General features: G+C 55.5%; 5 protein-coding genes across 5 annotated transcripts; 1 reads left to right on the top strand and 4 right to left on the bottom strand.

Annotated features, from left to right (window-relative positions):
- Window positions 1-608: 608 nt before the first annotated feature.
- On the bottom strand, window positions 609-2,726 carry J7T55_002738 (mitochondrial inner membrane protein mitofilin; the record flags this gene model as incomplete). Its single annotated transcript, XM_053137842.1, has 3 exons — window positions 609-653; window positions 718-2,538; window positions 2,610-2,726. The coding sequence occupies 3 exons, from the start codon at window positions 2,724-2,726 to the stop codon at window positions 609-611; spliced, it is 1,983 nt and encodes a 660-aa protein (XP_052998607.1).
- Window positions 2,727-3,672: 946 nt separating this feature from the next.
- On the bottom strand, window positions 3,673-4,579 carry J7T55_002737 (GTP-binding protein ypt5; the record flags this gene model as incomplete). Its single annotated transcript, XM_053137841.1, has 5 exons — window positions 3,673-4,023; window positions 4,080-4,271; window positions 4,334-4,360; window positions 4,425-4,444; window positions 4,507-4,579. The coding sequence occupies 5 exons, from the start codon at window positions 4,577-4,579 to the stop codon at window positions 3,673-3,675; spliced, it is 663 nt and encodes a 220-aa protein (XP_052998606.1).
- A 1,051-nt stretch (window positions 4,580-5,630) lies between these two features.
- J7T55_002736 (sac1 protein) lies at window positions 5,631-7,868 on the top strand (the record flags this gene model as incomplete). The annotated part of the gene is made up of 3 exons (XM_053137840.1): window positions 5,631-5,838; window positions 5,910-7,633; window positions 7,698-7,868. The coding sequence occupies 3 exons, from the start codon at window positions 5,631-5,633 to the stop codon at window positions 7,866-7,868; spliced, it is 2,103 nt and encodes a 700-aa protein (XP_052998605.1).
- A 1,079-nt stretch (window positions 7,869-8,947) lies between these two features.
- Window positions 8,948-9,670, bottom strand: J7T55_002735 (uncharacterized protein; the record flags this gene model as incomplete). Its single annotated transcript, XM_053137839.1, has 2 exons — window positions 8,948-9,325; window positions 9,437-9,670. The coding sequence occupies 2 exons, from the start codon at window positions 9,668-9,670 to the stop codon at window positions 8,948-8,950; spliced, it is 612 nt and encodes a 203-aa protein (XP_052998604.1).
- A 1,277-nt stretch (window positions 9,671-10,947) lies between these two features.
- J7T55_002734 (uncharacterized protein) lies at window positions 10,948-14,772 on the bottom strand (the record flags this gene model as incomplete). The annotated part of the gene is made up of 1 exon (XM_053137838.1): window positions 10,948-14,772. One exon carries the CDS (start codon window positions 14,770-14,772, stop codon window positions 10,948-10,950), a length of 3,825 nt encoding a protein of 1,274 aa, XP_052998603.1.
- Window positions 14,773-16,773: the final 2,001 nt, after the last annotated feature.

The raw sequence follows: 16,773 nt of genomic DNA, 5'->3' as shown, positions 1-16,773 counted from the left end.
ACATGGGGAGCTGCAGGTAGCACGACAACCGGCAGGGAATGACGAAGGCCCCACCCGTCCCGCAGGCGGAGAAGCTCTTCTCTTCCGGGCTCCACCCTTTCGTCCGGCATGGTCGGAAGGGCAGATGGGGGGTCCCGGAAGCTACCAAGACCAAACCCTTGCCTAGTCTGACATGGGAAGAGTGCATTTATTGTTGAGAGACAATGTTGTTGTTACACTCGCTCACGGTAAGAACTCAAGCAGTCTCTATTAGAACCCTGAGACTGCACAGGTATTGCATATTCTGCAACAAATTATCCAGTTGTGAATTCGCATCTCACGTTCGAAAGAATGGGATGAGGTTGGGGTATGGTCATGCCCCTCTCCTCAGAAGTAGGCCCAGGCAGGGTCTGGGAGAGTGAGGAAGGAAACATACGAGGCTACATCAAGCTTGATCCACTGCTTTTGGTTCACGTCTATAATGATTATCTCTTACACGGGGCTCAAGCTCCTCGACACCTGCGCAGATAAACACGTCTACAAATGCCATGTACAGACAGCTAGTGAGGCATTTCAACTCGAGGAAATCGGTCTCACCCCTCCTTTGTTTTCAACCCATAACGCTTGGTTCACTCCACCTTCAAGCTCTGTAGCCTCGCCTCCGTCTGGATAACCTGTTGTTGAAGTGCCTGTCAGCGTGCTGTTCGTATAAAGTTGCAATTCTGGTTAGACACTTACCTCCAAAGCCTGCCTCACCTCCAGCACCTTCCTTACCTCACCCAGCCAGTCCCGGCTCAGCGTCTTCGCCCAGCCCGTCAGCCCATTCATCTCTCGCGCAGCGCCGTCCAGGTCGCCCTCCTCAAGCAACGTCTGAGTCCTGGTGAGAACGCTCTCGACGTCATCACCAGCAGCCAGGCCCTGCTTCTTGAACATCACCTTGCTCAGCAGCAAGCTAGAGGCGTGACTGGCGACACCGGCGTCCTCTGGCAGGAGTGAGGCCTTCCGCACCTCGGTTGCCACGCGTCGGAATCTGTCGGTCAGGTCCTGCGGCGAGAAGATGCCGCGCTGGTACGCCGTAGGGTTGATAGACGCGATGGCGGCATTGACGACCGCGTCGTCCGCTGCAATCTCTCTCAGAGCGACCAGCTCCTTGATAAAGGGTCGTGGGTGCGCCGAGTCCTGCAGGCTAGCGCGGACGGCCTCCACGGCCACGTGGAGCTGTTGCGTTCGCAAGTTCGTGTCGATGACCTCGTTCCAGCCGCCGGCCAGGTTCTCAAGGTCCTTGACGGACTTGGACAGCTGTTCCAGCTTGCCCAGCCTGCCATCTCGTTCCTCTTCGACGCGCTGCTGAATCTCCTTGGCGAACAATCGCTTGAGCTCGATGGCCTGCTCCAGGAGCTTGTTGTTGAGTCGCTCCTCGTTTATCTGCTGCTCCCGGTCAATCGCGACCTTGATGCGCTGATCGTGAACCTCCTTGATCCTCTTCATCTCCTCGGCGAATTCGCGCTGCCATCCAGCTTCCTGCGAGGCCATGGCAGACTCGACGCGAGTCACGAGGTCGTGCGCGGCCTTGTCGAATTCTTCAACGCGCGTCTTGACCCTAGATGCAGCATCTGCCTCAACCGCAGCCTTGATCTTGTCGATCTCCGCCGTGACCTTCTTGAGCTCACCCTTGGCCTTCTCAATACTGGAGCCGTATTTGCTGTGCGCACCGTCGGCGTTGATCACGGCAATGATATCGTTCAGCATGTGTGCCAGATCCTGGACCACGGGTTCGTTCACATTGGGGAAGTAGATGGGCTCGAGAGGGGCAGCTGGTGGGAACCGAGAAGGCTCGTTGACCTCTGGCGGCTTGAAGTCAGAGGTCGCAGCAGCAGGAGCAGGAGCAGCGGCCACAGGGGCAGCTTTCTTGGGTTCCTCAGGCCTAGGAGCATCCGCCTTAGGCTCTGCCTTAGGCTTAGACTCCTTTGCCTTTGCCTCCTTCTTCGCTGCGGCCGTCTTGTCAACAGCGCTGGACTGTCTCCCAGCTGGCTCACCGCTGTCGGCCACCCTCCACGACATACCGCTCTGGGCTGGGATTCGCACCGCCTCGCCAGTGTCACGTTGTCGCGAACCGGTGCCGCGGTTTGAGATGTTGGGGAAGCGTTTCCGGAAGTCTGCCTCTTCCAAGTACAGAACAGCCTGTTCACCGTAGGGAATGTACTCCGTGAAGAAGTCGTGGAAGCTGTCGTTGATGCGGGAGTACCAAACACCACCGCCAAAGGCGACGGCACCAAGTATTACGAGGGTCAGGACATAGTTTCGTAGACTTCTGAAGAAGCCCCTGCCGGCAGGAGGCGGTGGAGGCGGGGGCGGAACGGCCTTCTCTTCCTTCGTGACAGCACCGAGGTCCTCAGGAGCTGGGGGTGTCAATGGCACATTCTCGGCGGGTATGGTTTTGGCGTCGATGCTGTCCTCAAGAGGTGGAGGAGGCGTCTGGCTTGAAGGCGACGTGTTCGTCTCTGAGGCCGGAGGTTTAGGAACTTGTGAGGCTGGTGTCTTCTCGTCGGCAAAGTATCTCTGTGCAAAACCCACATGTTAGACGGCAATCCGCATGGGTAGCAGCTCCCGTGGCCATGGACAAGACTCACCCTTGCGACGAGCCCAGCAGGTCGGGCAGCCGCCGCTGCTTGCCATTGACGGCCCGAAGCAGCAGCGACAGACCTGCTGCTCAGGCCCCTCACGGATCGAAGCGATGTCCGCAACATGAGGGAAATCAAATGGCTGATGAATGGGGTTGGGTGTGGAAGGGGGGTAGAAGCAACATCCAGCAAGTGGAAGCAGCAGCTGCGGGAAAATTCGCGACCTGCCCAGGTTTTGCCGAAGCTCTTCTGGCGGCCGGCAGGGGTGTCTGGGCTGCCGCCAAAATCAAGGAACAGCAACGTCACCAGCGAGAGCGTTTATTTGTTAAAGAGCACCGAGTCCAACTAGCGCAATCTAGCATTTATCAAGACAAAGGAAAAAGAGACGACACTCAAGCACGACTCATTCTACGCCCTTGCCAGAGTGCTGAATTGCCAACAGGTCGCGTTGTTAATCTGCACTGGGGCAGGACTGGGAAAGGTTACACCTGCGACCAAATATCTCGGGCGAGGGAGTATCAGACGTTTCTCTACAACACTGATTCTTCCGTAGACAAGGTTTCTTAGAACAGAATTTCTCATTCCTTGGGCATCGTCTATGTTCGCGTAGTATACAACTCCGCATGATGTTCGCATCGCCGTCACTGCGGTCTCGCAAAGCATTTCCCCCCGTAATGTAGGACTCGTGGAGGCTAAACAATCTCATCACATCAACATCACCCTAGACGCCAACCGTTGCCTCTCCCTGGACTATGCCAACGATCGGCCATGAATAATGCCCGAGACACCACCAAGTAGTAGCGCATCAAGAAAAGGGAAAAAAGGTATTAAAGGGTAACCATCCTACTGCAGGACTCAAGCCAAACAAAAGTGCCGACATCACTGGTATCGTTTCCTGTCCAGGGAAGAGCCAGCAATCCTCCAATCTATGCCCCAGGCTCGTGGCCTGCTATCCCGCAGACTCCTCTCACCTTGCAGAGCCGCGTCACCAAATGATCCAAAAGCGTAGCTGACTGCATACCGTGATATGCAGACCTGTCAGCCGGAAGCAGACTGCCAACAGCCGTGATATTTAACAGGCGCATGGGCCGGCGCTGTTTGTGTCCGACCTTTCCGGTGCTCCGAGGCTGACGCCTGGCCGCTGTCCTACCCGGGAGTGTCGTGGTCCGGCCTGGTCGAGGGGCAACTTCTTAGCGATGGCCGTGAACAATTCCCTCACGTTCTCGGCAGTCTTGGCGGATGTCTCGAAGAACAAAAGTCCGGCCTCGCGGGCGTACGCTTCGGCCTCGGATGCGGGAATGGCCCGCTTGTCGGGCTGTTCGGTGACGAGATCCAGCTTGTTGCCGGCCAGGGCAATGATGATGTTCTCGTTGGCCTGGCGTTGGAGCTCCTTGACCCATGCCTTCGCCTTGTCGAGGGACGACTGCGGCCGAAATGTCAGCTACGCCTCAAATTCTGGTTGGGGGGAATTCAACGCACAGCTTGTGTGATATCGTAGACTACCACGGCGCAGTTCGCATTTCTGTAGTACATGGGCGCCAGTGACTTGTACCGCTCTTGCCCGGCCGTGTCCCAGATCTCAAATTTGACTGTCGTGTTCTCGTCGAGGGAGATGGTCTGTGTGAGGAAGGCAGCGCCAATGGTAGATTCTCTGTAGGAGTCGAATTGGTCCTGGCGGTCTGTCAGCGGTTGGACAACGGATAAGGCCTGGCAAGACACGAAGCCATGCATACCTTGACGAATCGCAAAACTATTGAGCTCTGGGATTCGATGTCAGCAATAGCGATCATGCGTGGTGCTTGATGGCAAGGGAGCGGGCAATACCTTTCCGACGGCAGACTCTCCTACAGCATTGTTAGCAAAGGCTTCGGACTTGGCCACTCTGGTTGTGAATGGAGCAACATACCAAGCAGGACCAGCTTGAATTGCGCGAATCGGTTGCCCATGCCTCGGGCGCCAGGAGGACCTCGAGTAGCCATGTTGAGCAATTTGGTGGTTCTGGGAGGGTGTGTTGTCTATTGCGAAAGAGATGCGGTTCTTAGGTGGTCCACCGCTGGGTTGGAAGGCTTAGGATTTCGCGATCCACCTGTGCAGGTTGGCAGTTTGGCAGTCTGGGCTTGGAAATAATGCACGTCCGCAGGGGTTGAGGTGGGAAGTGAAGCCTCCGAGTTGGGTGACTGGGGGGATGACTGCCTAGAGGATGACGAGGTCAGGCCGTAGATAGGGTGTGGCTGTTGGGGTCGAGGTGATGGAGGTGTGGATGGTGCCACGGGTGAAAGAAGCTTGGGCGGAGGGACGATGATGAATGAGCTGGGGCTGGGCCTGGCTGGCTGGTTGGCTGGTTGAGACAGACAGTCTGGAGACTGGCTGCACACGTCAGGCGCTGCATCCGAGTTCTTGGGCAGCCTGCACTGCCCTCTACTGTCGAGCCTTGGGGCATTGGGAATAGCCGGGTCTCCCGCTGCCCGTCCAGCCCGTCCAGCCCATCCAGCCCATCCAGCCCGTCCTAACCGGCTGCATCTGATCGCCAGGGCTCAATGGGGCCTAGACACTCCTTATGTAATCTGGGTCCTCGGGTGCTCTCTGAATGAAACAAATGGAGGGGGCCCCGAGGGGGGCGACAGCGAGATCAAGCGGACCCTCATTCACAAGCCATTTCTGCTGCGAGTCCCGCCAGGGCCTGCCACTTTCCACTGTGACATGACGACACCCCGGCTGAAATTAGAAGCGGCTCGGTTGTGGTCAGATTGGGTACGGGGTACTGTAAGCTAAAATAGGTACCTAGGTAGCTTACCCCTACAGCAACGTGGTTGTAAATATCACCATTGAGACAACCCTCAACCTCCCTTAACTTGCAACGCTTGCTTCGTCGCGCTCTTCTCTGCACAAAGGAAATATCGGAAAAGCCTCTTGATGCTCGTCTAAGCTGCGACACCATCAGCTTCTACAGTACTAGCATATTCGAATCAGAAAGGAGCCGTCTCGAGCTACAAGCTCAGAGCTGTCCGTCCATTCCCCCTGTTGCCCAGCATGGCCCTGCCATTCAGGGATATAAACGTCCAGGTCGCCTCCGACTCCTACATTTTCACGTCGCCTTCCTCTCCCAATGCGCCGGCCTTGACAATAGACCGTCCTAGCGGCGACATTCGGTTGAGTGACGGAGCTCTGGTGGGTGGAAAGAGGGTCTCGAGAGTTACGAGCATAGCTGGCATCTTGGGAATCATCCAGCTACGACTTGGTATTGCAGCCCTGCCCTACTCCTGCATACATAACATAATGGCCTCGCTAACAGTTAGTGACAACCGACAGACAAATATGTCATCATCATCACCAAGGCCCAGCCCGTCGGGCGGCTCAGGGGCCACATGGTGTACAAGATCGTCTCAACCGATATCCTTCCCATGCGCGAGCGACAGGTCCACGACCCGGATGAGGATAAGTTTCTCCTGATACTCAAGTCCTTCATCAAGTCTGGTCCCATGTACTTCTCCTACTCGATCGACATCACCAACAGTTTCCAACGGCAATCGCAACATGACAACTCTAGGCCGTTATGGCAGAGGGCTGACGACCGATTCTTCTGGAATAAATTCGTGCAGTCCGACCTGATCGACTTCCGAACCTCAGGCGCGAGAGGCCATCCAGGGCCGCAGCCTGGCGCTGACCCGTATATACTACCGGTGATCTTCGGCATGCTCGAGATCCACCCAACTACGTTCAAGGGCACCCCCTTGACTATCATCCTCATTACTAGGCGAGGCCGACACAGAGGTGGCACCAGGTACTTCTCGCGAGGAATAGACGAACAGGGTCATGTGTCCAACTACAACGAAACGGAGCAAGTGGTGATACTGAATGACAGTGGGAGCGGCATGAGCGGCTTTGCTGGGTCTGGCAACGTTCAGACACGTAAAACGGACGGCCAAGAGACCCAGATCTTGTCCTACGTCCAGACCCGAGGCAGTGTTCCAGTGAATTGGGCTGAAATCAACACCTTGTCATACACGCCAAAGCTGCAGATCCGAGGGATCGACTCTGCCTTCAATGCAGCGGCGGCACACTTCAACGAGCAGATCCGTATCTATGGCGACAACTACTTGGTAAACCTCGTCAACCAGAAGGGACGAGAGAAGCGTGTGAAGGATGCCTACGAGCAAATGGTTGAGAAATTGCAATCATCGCCGAAGGAGTCCGTGACGGGCGATCAAATCACCGACGAGAAGTTCCATGTCATTGAATCTGGATCTTCTAAGCAAGCGTTTGATCGAGTACACTACGTCTACTTTGATTTCCACTCCGAGACGAAGGGCATGCAGCTCCACCGAGCGCAGCTTCTCCTGGACCGGATGCAGGACGCACTCATTGCCCAGCAGTACTTCCGCGCCGTGGACATGCCCGCCGGCATCGACGGGCGACTGGAGGCTAGGAACTTCCAGACGTCCGTCGTGCGGACCAACTGCATGGACTGCCTGGACCGCACGAACGTGGTGCAGAGCATGCTGGCGAGGTGGACGCTCGACCGCATGTTCGTCGACCTCGGCTTGATGCAGCGCGGCACGACCTTCAAGGACGAGGACCCAGCCTTCGAGTTCCTGTACCGCAATCTCTGGGCCGACAATGCCGACGTGGTAAGCAAGAGCTACTCGGGCACGGGCGCCATGAAGACGGATATGACCCGCCTCGCCAAGCGCACCAAGGCCGGTGCCATGCGCGACGGCGAGATTGCCATAACGCGGTACATCAAGAACAACTTCCTCGACGGCCCCAGGCAGGACGCCTTCGACCTGTTCCTGGGTACCTACGACCCCGGCGCGGTCGCCGTCGGGCCCAGCCAAATCTTCGCGGACCGCCGCCCCATCCTTATCCAGGCAATCCCTTATATCCTGGCGTTCAGCATCTTCTTCGTGCTGGTCGGCCTGTTTACGAGGCGGCTTCCTGACTCGGCCGTCCTTCCGATGCGGCTTTTCATTATCTTCTGGACCCTTGTGGGCGCCTGGTCTGGACGTTTCATCCTCAAGAACGGCATGCTCTATGTAAGTCTCATCTCGTCTACCAACCAGGTAATTAGCGTGGATCCGACTAACAATCAACCCCTAGGTCAACTGGCCCAAGCTCAACCCTCGTCCATACGTGGCCGAGGGCTACCAGGAGACAATCAGCAAAGTTAGGAAAGACCCGCTGCTTGGTCCACTCGTGGCCAGGCACGAGCGTGGTCTCAGCGCGGCGAGGTACTCCAACGCGGAGGAGGGCAAGAAGAGGATCGAGTAGAAGGCTTCGTGGTGTGCTGTGATAATAGACTTGATTCCTTTGTCCGCGACTGGAGTTCCGGCTACTTTTGTTTTCCTGGTTGGCATTTGTGTATCTTGTCCTGGGGGGCTTAATCTGAGGCTCACCACGGCAGGCCGGGTTCTGCAATCTCTTTTCATTCCATCGTATACTCGTATTGGACTCACTAATTCTTTTGCTTTCCTATTGGCATTCTGTGGATTACGGACTTCTATAAAGTTTACAAGCTGATCACTAATTCGATTCTGCAGTATGCTCTACTACAGTGAAAGACATCCCATGTCCGTGACGTGTGACATGGATATTCTTTCACGTGATTTAAGAAGATCCGTGCCATGGGCAGTACGCCTCACAGCATGGCCGGACACTGATAGAGATTGATCGCGCACGAGTGTCGACATCTCACACGGAATCAAAATCTTACACAACACTCGATGATTTGCCATACTCACAAGCTGGAGTACTCGTTGACCCTCGCTTGACAGCTGCAACATACGTGTCATGTCATTTAATACTTGACACGTAGGAAAGTCCTTCAAAGCATTGCGGGACATGACAGTCGCCAGCAACACATCTCACGTTGTCTTCGTTCCGAACCTTCACCGGTTGTATTAGAAACTGCAAGAGAAACAAGGCAATCCGGAAAATATTGCTTGTACTTGTGAACAGTCTCGTTCCGGCCTTTGCCGAAAACACTTCACCAAATCACTTTCTGTCACAGCCTTCCTTTAACGCACAAAGCTTTGCGCTTCTTCTTCTCCAACATCCCACATATATGTCATGCATCCCTTTGATCAAGGCCGAGACCCCTTCTGTACTGCTTCCAGCTCGTGATTAATGAGATTGACCTGTATCAGACTAACATCCAAACCAGCCACGAGCGTCTTGCAGAGCAGCTGGATCCCAAAATTTATCATGCCCCGAAAACACAACGTATCTGAACTCAGTGAACAAAAAAAAAAAAACCAACATCGACCTCGCAATCCCATCCCTTCCAATCCACCGCCCACAGACCAAGATAGACCTCTGCCGCAGACCACCAGCCCCATCCCACCAAGCCCTCAAACCAAAAACTCAACCCTCGCCCCATGCGTAGCCGAGACCCACGCGCGCGCCCTCCCGCACCACCGGAACCAGTCGTCAAAGACCCACGACCACGCCCAGCCGCACATGTCCTCGGGCGGCAGCACGCGTGCGGCGCGGGCGTCCCGCTCGATGGAATCCAGCACGGGGCCAACGACCTTGGTGGACTTGACACCTGGTGCGATGCCGAGCAGCCGCTCGCGCACGCGCTCGACGCCCCGCAGCGCCTCCGGGCCCAGCTCCTGGCCGCCGCTGTCGCGGGGCAGGAAGGGCGTCAGGGCACGCTCCAGGGCGTCCATCTTTGCGTCGAGGGTGCGGATCGAGGGCGCATTGGAGAGGGCCGCGGGGATCTTCTCCTGTGGGCGAGCGGGCTTGTGAGTCGGCGTGGGGGTTTATTATTCTCCCGCTGGGTGGTGGGAGGAGGAGGAGGAGGAGCTGGGGCGGCGTGGGGCACGGGTTCTACTGACCTGGTCTAGGGTGCCTGTCCAGCCGATTACTGAGTACTTGAGGGCCAGGCGGCACTGGCTGATCTGGTGCTTGAAGGCGACGGCTGCTTCGCGGCGGAGGGCCTGCGCTTGGAGCTGCTCTTGGGTTGATAGGGGGAACGGTGCGGTGTTGTCCTTCTCGCAGTTGGCGTCGCTGTTAGCTTCGCTGTTGTTTGACTTGATGATCACATCATCAGTGGTAGCGGGCTCAGCCATTTTGTCGAGAGCTTGTCAAATCACAGGTGTGGTGAAGAGAGAAGGCTTTAGACACAGATTTCGATCGTATTAGAGTGAGGTGGAGGTGGTTTGGGCCCCCCAGGAGTTTGATGTCGAGAGCGAGAGGTTTGGAGAGAGAGGTATGGTAGAGGGGAGGGGCAGGCCGGCATATCTCGGTGGGTGACTTGAGCGATTATGGGTCACCGGGGTCGAATGTCAGACGTCTTTCGCAAGCACAGTCAAGTACCTAGGAAGTATTTGGCAAGAAGTGAATGAGACCGAAGCTTTAAGGTGACTCGCCTGGTCTTGGGCAGGTGCGATTCACCTTGGCGGATAAGTCATGAGGATTTACCAGTAAAAACAGCCAGTCGAAGCCTATTCCAGTTCAAGTAGAGACGAAAGAAAACATCTAGCCAGACATCACCGATCAGAAACTCTCAGGCGTCTGGGAAATACCTCCCATTAGACTACAGGGGCAGAGGAAGTGGTTCAGAGGAGCCTGCCCACTTAAGGTCTGTACATCAACTCCCATCTCCAACCACAAGAAGCACAATATGGACTGAAGATCATGACGGCCGTGACTATTCGCATGGGAAACATATGGTTTGGTAGAAGTCGTGCCTCTGCCCGTGGGGCTAGAAACCTGATCACCGTAGGACCACTGACAGACCAGCCAGCAAGGTCTTGCTAAGCACAAAACGGTCACTGTCTGCACCCAGTTGTTAATCACAGCAGAGAAAGACACCGTTCGAGGGAGGAAGTCTGTATAGTATGTGCGTGTAGTATGAACTATAGACAAAACAAAATAGTGAAAGCCTCAACGGGGTGTCTCACTTCCTCTGTGCGGTCTTCCGATCTTCCCAAAACGACCCCTTATCCCTTCTCGTATGAAATACCCCTTGAACTCGCTTTTGGGGGAGCAATACCCAGAACTTGACCCCGTCCCCTTCCCAACCCTCCCTGGCCCCATGTGTATACAAAAGAAAACAAGTATTACTAGAATTAAATCAAAGAATGTAGACAGGACAAGACCCTTTCAGCGGGGGTATCAAGGCGCAGCTTTCTTTGGCCAATGGTTTTCCCTCCGTATATCCAAGAACCATCAGGGAACGCGGATGTGCTATGCTTTCGACAAGGAAACAGAAGAAGAAGAAAAAATCGACAAACTCCGTAGGCTATGCCGCAAATCAAACAGGAATGACAGGAAGAGACGCGGGCAGGCGAAGATGGTGGTGACCGTGGTGCTGGTGCTGGTGGCGATGGTGTCGCGACACGCCCTACAGCCACAGCAGCCACCTCACGCCGCGGACAAATCCCTTGCCGACGCCGAGGAATATCCTGGCGATCATGACAACGAGCCACACGTACCACATGAACCCGACCAGCGCCCACTCGAGCGCTAGCCAGCCCGCGCGCCGCGCCCAGCGGAACCGCCGCCGCCGCCGCCGCGACAGCTTGTCGATGACGTCCACCACCGCCTTGACCTTGCGCCGCTGCCCGTCCACCAGGTCCCCGCTGACCTCATCCGCCTCCTCCGCCGCCGTCCGGGTCATCGCACTCAGGTCCAGCTGCAGCCGCGTCCGCAGCTGCTCGATTTGCCCGGTCACTTCGTTGCGCGTCCGGTGCCGGAACGACTCGGCCGCAGACTCCCACCGCTGCCTCGACGTCTGGATCGCCGTTCCTAGCACCCGCGCCGTGACAGGGAAGAGGTCCGCCTCTGAGACGGGCTGTCTGAGGAGCTCCTGGCGTTGTTCTTCGGGCGCGAGCTGGGTGATCTCGGGCCAGGAGACTTTGTTCCCGAGGGCCGAAAGAACGTCGTTGCTTTCGTTGATCGTCGAGGCATCGAGCACCTGCGCTTGGTGGGCCCGACGGGATATATTCATGGCCATGACGCCAGAGCTTAGCATTAGTGCTCTGACACGAGCGACCTCTCGCCTGGTCAACGGCGCTCGTTCTGGCGCGGAATTCTGATCTGATATAGAGAAGTGACGACTGTCCCTGTTGAACGCCGAGGAGAACCGACGCGTCTTGGGCGACTGTACAGACAATGCCGTGCTTGGGCGTCTGCTACCAAACATAGGCTCTTCGTGAATGTTACTCATGAGCACTTCGGTGTCTGAGACATCGACTCCTGCATCCTTCTGTGTGTCCGTAGAGGAGTCTGCAACCGAGATATCTATTCTTGGAGGCTTCAAGAGCTCGAACCGGGTCGACCGACGGCTAGACGGCCTCGACAGCGGAACTCCCAGAGATGCGTGGCGGCCGCCACTATCCCTAGTGTCTGATGTAGACACGAAAGGTGGCATGACATCGAGGAAATGCTTCGACTCTTGCTTGACATGTCCCGGTCGACCCCTGATCGAGGCACTTGGAGACAACGATTTGCCCTGCTTGAGTCTACCACGATCCTCCGCGTCAGTGCCATCGGAGGATGAAGTCGAAGAGTCGGAGTCCTCAGCTTCCGATTCTTTCTTCCACAACAGCTCGCTGACTTTGGAAACACCTGACTTGAGGACGCTGTCGATTCGCGGGCCCTTGAAAAGACTTCGCAGGCTGGCACCGGGGTCACCAAGACGCATGCTATTCGTTTTGCGATGCGACTTCTGGCTGTCTCCCGTAGGCCGTGATGTAATCTTCGGCTCGGGGCCGACAGAGCCGTTCCTTGAGCGCGATCGTCCTCGTTTGTCTACCAGTTCGGGAGTACTAGATAGCCTATCTGATGTGGTGGCGATGACTTCAATACCGTCCTCCTTCTCACTTGAATGGATCTCATGCGGGCGCTCCGAAGCCCGTTCTCGACTGCGGTCGCGGAACATCTGCCTGACTTTGGAGAAGGGATTCCTCGATGGCGATCCAGTCCTGCTAGAGGACGGCGACAAATCCGCGCCAATGCCAGGCATGAAGTAATTATCGCGACGTGAGGGGCGGGCTTCAGGTGAGTTTGGCAGAGAAGACTCGGATTCCAGGGATGGTCTTCCCCACAAAGGAGGAACTTCCAAGCTTTCCCGGCTTGGGCGCTGTGATGAAGTGATCTTCGGTCGTTCGACGTGATCTTTGTCCTCGAAACCGCCAACGTTGATAAGAGACTCTCTGCGGCTGTGTAGGCGACTGCCTCCAGTTGAGTCTGAGTTTTCCGGACGATCTGGGCTGATTAAGTTTGATGGGAGAGACTTCAATTCCTTTAGCTCCGGTTCCTGTGTCAACTTTGCCACGTTTTCTTGGGCTTCCCGGGCAATCATCTCCATCATTTGCTTCTCGAGAATATCCTTGTCGATATCTATTGTGTTCTTCCTGCTCCGTTTCTTCTGGCTGTCCGAGTCCGATGAACTTGAGGAGGATGAGTCTCGTCGACGAAGCGGATTATGCGAGTGATTGTGCGATGAATTTGTGTGGCGATGGAAGCTCCTAAGCTCCTGCAGCTTTTGGCGCGCTCTTTCACGTGTGCCGCCCGAGGCATGATCATGATCGGCTTTCGCTGCTTTGGCCTCCGCAGCTGACCTGCCTGTCCCGTCTTCTGCCCCTGGGAGTTGGAGCTGCGCGGTTTTGGAAGCAAATGCAGGTGAACCATCGTTCGTAGCCTGCGAAAGCGGTCGGTATAGGCCTGCGTCTTGTGGGAAAACGCGGCGCCAATTACGGTCCTCTACCAGTCGCTTATGATCATCCTGTTCCAGCCAGTAGATATCTGCCACAAGATCTGCCGGATCGATGGTCCAGTCGTTCCTGGGCCGCTTCGGTTTCGCGATAGCATTCGAGGGCCGGGACACATGGGACGGCGGTGACGTCTCAACTGTGATCACATCGGCGCCAGCGAATGGTGGAAGAGCAGAGCTGCCTGGAGTTCTCATTTGGCGAGTGGCGACCCATTTTGCAACATCGTCGACCCAGTCAGTAACCCTACTCACGTCGCCGAAGCCTTGGCTCTCGCCATCGATGGTCTTCCTCTCCCTGGCCCTGACCTTCCGATTCCTGATATACTGTAGAGGGTCGTATGAACGGCCGATCTGACTGGCAGTATCGAAGTTAAGTGGATTGACAGACGCAGAGGCCGAGAGGGGATAATCACTCGCGGTTGAAGCCTTGGATAGTGTGTTCGGTTTCAAGGGTGGTAATAATTCGAGCGCCCGGCGATATTGAGCAAGAAGTTCCATGTAGTCTTTCGCCTTTTGAGCCCTTGCCATTGTTGAACTAGAAAAGTGGTATCTGTAGCTACCGCCGTCGTTTATAGGGTCGAAGGCAGGTTGTAAGGAGCTGACTTTGCCGCTGGATCCTAACCTCGACAGGGCTCCACGTTCTGGCTTTGGAGACATGGTACGTGAGACCCTTCTTTGCTGTTGCAGCTGCTGTCTAAGGCTTCCTGCCACGGCACTGTCTGTGGGCAGCGGTACAAGTCTCGGAGGTAAGGGCTGCGACAAATTCCTTCTCTGCGCCATGCGCCTTGACTCGCTCAAATTCAACGCCATATTGACGATTTGTGTCGAGTCCATATCCAGAGACGAGGTAGAAGAGCGCGGAGAGGGTGCCCTCGGGCCCGCCTGCGCCTGATCTTGCCTTGCATCGCTCCCCAGAGCTCCAGGTGAGGTGCCTGGCGGTCTTTCTGCGGAACCGTTCCCCAACCTTTCCGGGCCTGGAGAAAGACCTAGGCCGAGACCCGAGTGTCTGCCATTCTGTATGTGCTCATCGCTGTGTCTTGTTGATGTGCGCTGGCTTTTGCCCTTGCCCTTTTCGACGGTGCGCCTCGAGCGGTGCCTGTGGGCTCGCGTGTCGTCCACGACGGTGTCGTCAAAGGGGTCGGAGAGGAGAAACGCGCCGCTAGATCGGGGTTTATGTGGCCTCGATTGGCGAGACTGCCTCTTGTGTTCTCTCGCAACATCACCGGCCCTCTGTTGGCCGCCAGCCTGGCCGTTACCGGGGGCGTCATCGTGGGAGGGTCGCTGTGCCAGGGTGGCATCTGTGGTCCAGGTGCTGTTCATGATGCTGCCCGAGTGGCTCGACTCGCCCGTCTCTGGGCTGGCTGGGGCAGCATGGCGGTCCCGCGAGGTGGTTCGGTGGCCGTGGGGCCGTGGGAGGACGAGGTGCTGGGGGCTCGCATCCTGTTCCGTCATCTCGAGCTCTTGTTCACATGCCAGAGGCAGAGGAGCTGAGTAGGCCGAGTCGCAGATCTTCACAGATGATGGACTGCAGCAGAGTGAGACATCTTGTTGCACGTGGACGTCGACGAGGAGGCAGGGGTTCGGTCGGGTTGGAGTCTGGATGAGCGATGATTATGATGCGCGGACATGAGTAGGTCAGGTCCAAAGGCAGTTATTTGAGCCACCCTTAGGCCAGAGTCAGCGCCTCTGCTTGATTTGTCGGCCGGCGCAAGTCTTCGCAGTTGGTGGTTGGCATGTGCTCGTATCCCTACTGGCTGGGTGGGAGTGTGTGAGTGTGTGAGTATGTGAGTGTCCCTGTTTTCGCATGTGGCTACCGCACATCGGACATAGAAAGTCTAATAGTTCGATGATAGGTTGCTGAAAGGGAGGGCTGGCGTAACGTCGGAAGCCATTCGGACGGCCCAGGCCCAGAGGGAGGCACAGGCAGGGTGACCGACCCCTATGTACCAGGTAGACTAGCAGGTAGATGGATGCCCAGGTACCAAGGTAGCGTACCGGTAAATTGGCAAGCTTGGTCCTACTGCCCCACCTGCCCACTGAGCTGCAGTCCAAGATTCATTCCCACGTTGTCGTCCCTTTAGAGCTCTCGGTAGTGGCGGCATGGCGCCCCACATTGGACCACTATGGGCCCAGATCTCCAGGTCCGCCGCCTCGCAAATTGTGGCACCCTGATACCCCTCTAAATCGTATCTGGCTAAGATGCTCGGCCGAAGAGTCACCGTTTCTGTCGCAGACCGCGCTTCACGACTCTGCAGTAAGTTACACTGCCTTCGCCATTTCGGGGAGCACACCTCGTGATGCCTATCATCATTGTGGCTGGCTAGATAGCTGAGAAAGACGCAAAACGCATTTCTTCAAGTGTTGGCCCCTTGGCTACGGCTCGCTCAAATGGGCACAGTCAGAGTCATAGACTAATTGTGGAATTTGTTTCGAAAGGAGGGGTCCTTGATCTTGATGACGATTCTTCTCTGGCTTTAAGTTCTGACATTTCTTAGTAGCCCTAGAAGACTTCTAGATACGCGGGCAGCCCCTGTTTTGTACACTTTAAAGTTAACCTAGCGACTCCCGGGCAATGCAGCCGCTTGAACTCTATGTGATTGCGCGGCACTTCCATGCACTTCTGAAATGCCATGTGTATAGACACTCAAAACTACATGAGGACCTAGATTGTCGCACCAGTGACGGGGAAGATGGCTGCGATGTTTAGTCCCAATGCTCGCTTGCAATTCCCTTGGCCGTTACCACACTACAAAGGGAACATGAATACTTCACTTCATTTTATTCACCTTCATCGCCTTCCCACTGGTCTTGAAAAAAGGCCCGAAAATGTATCTCACTTCTGATGCCATCAGTACCTGATGGATTACACCAATATCACTGACTTTGTTCATGCCCAAAACGGATGCAGTCTTGTGATATTTCTAGATAGTCCACTTCGATGGCACATAGTCAAGCATGCCGCATTGACTCGCCTGGGATTTAAGCTGTAGCACAATCCCGCGTTCAATGTAATTCTTAAAGGCTTCTCGTTGACTCGCATGGACGATGTCTGTTCTTGGGGGTTTTCAGATCATTGGTTCGCTTCCGCGTATTAACTCTATTAATCTTCCATAGTAACATATTCACCAAGCTTTCGTAAACTTAAAAGTTTCATTCGGAATCCAATGATTCCAGTCAGTGTGTCCCGGGCCTATCTCATCCAGCGGACATTTAGCTGTTAGAGGCATACAATAGTTTACAAGGAAGGGCGTTTCCAGTCTAAGAAAGACGAATATAATTCAATTTGAATTTCATCAAAATCAGTGCATTGTCTCCTGTGAACTCGATTGATATGCTACCTAGTGACGCGCATGAGACACAGTGCCGCACCGCCGATACCGCTAAGTACCTAGTCAAGAGGACTAGTCACTGGATTTGAATGATATGACTGAAATATTCCTGTTACTCACAACA

This window comes from Diaporthe amygdali, assembly GCF_026229845.1.
Source record: "Diaporthe amygdali strain CAA958 chromosome Unknown NODE_3_length_2959817_cov_65_330692, whole genome shotgun sequence".
NCBI lineage: Eukaryota > Fungi > Ascomycota > Sordariomycetes > Diaporthales > Diaporthaceae > Diaporthe > Diaporthe amygdali.
This window is presented reverse-complemented; position numbering and strand designations above follow the sequence as displayed.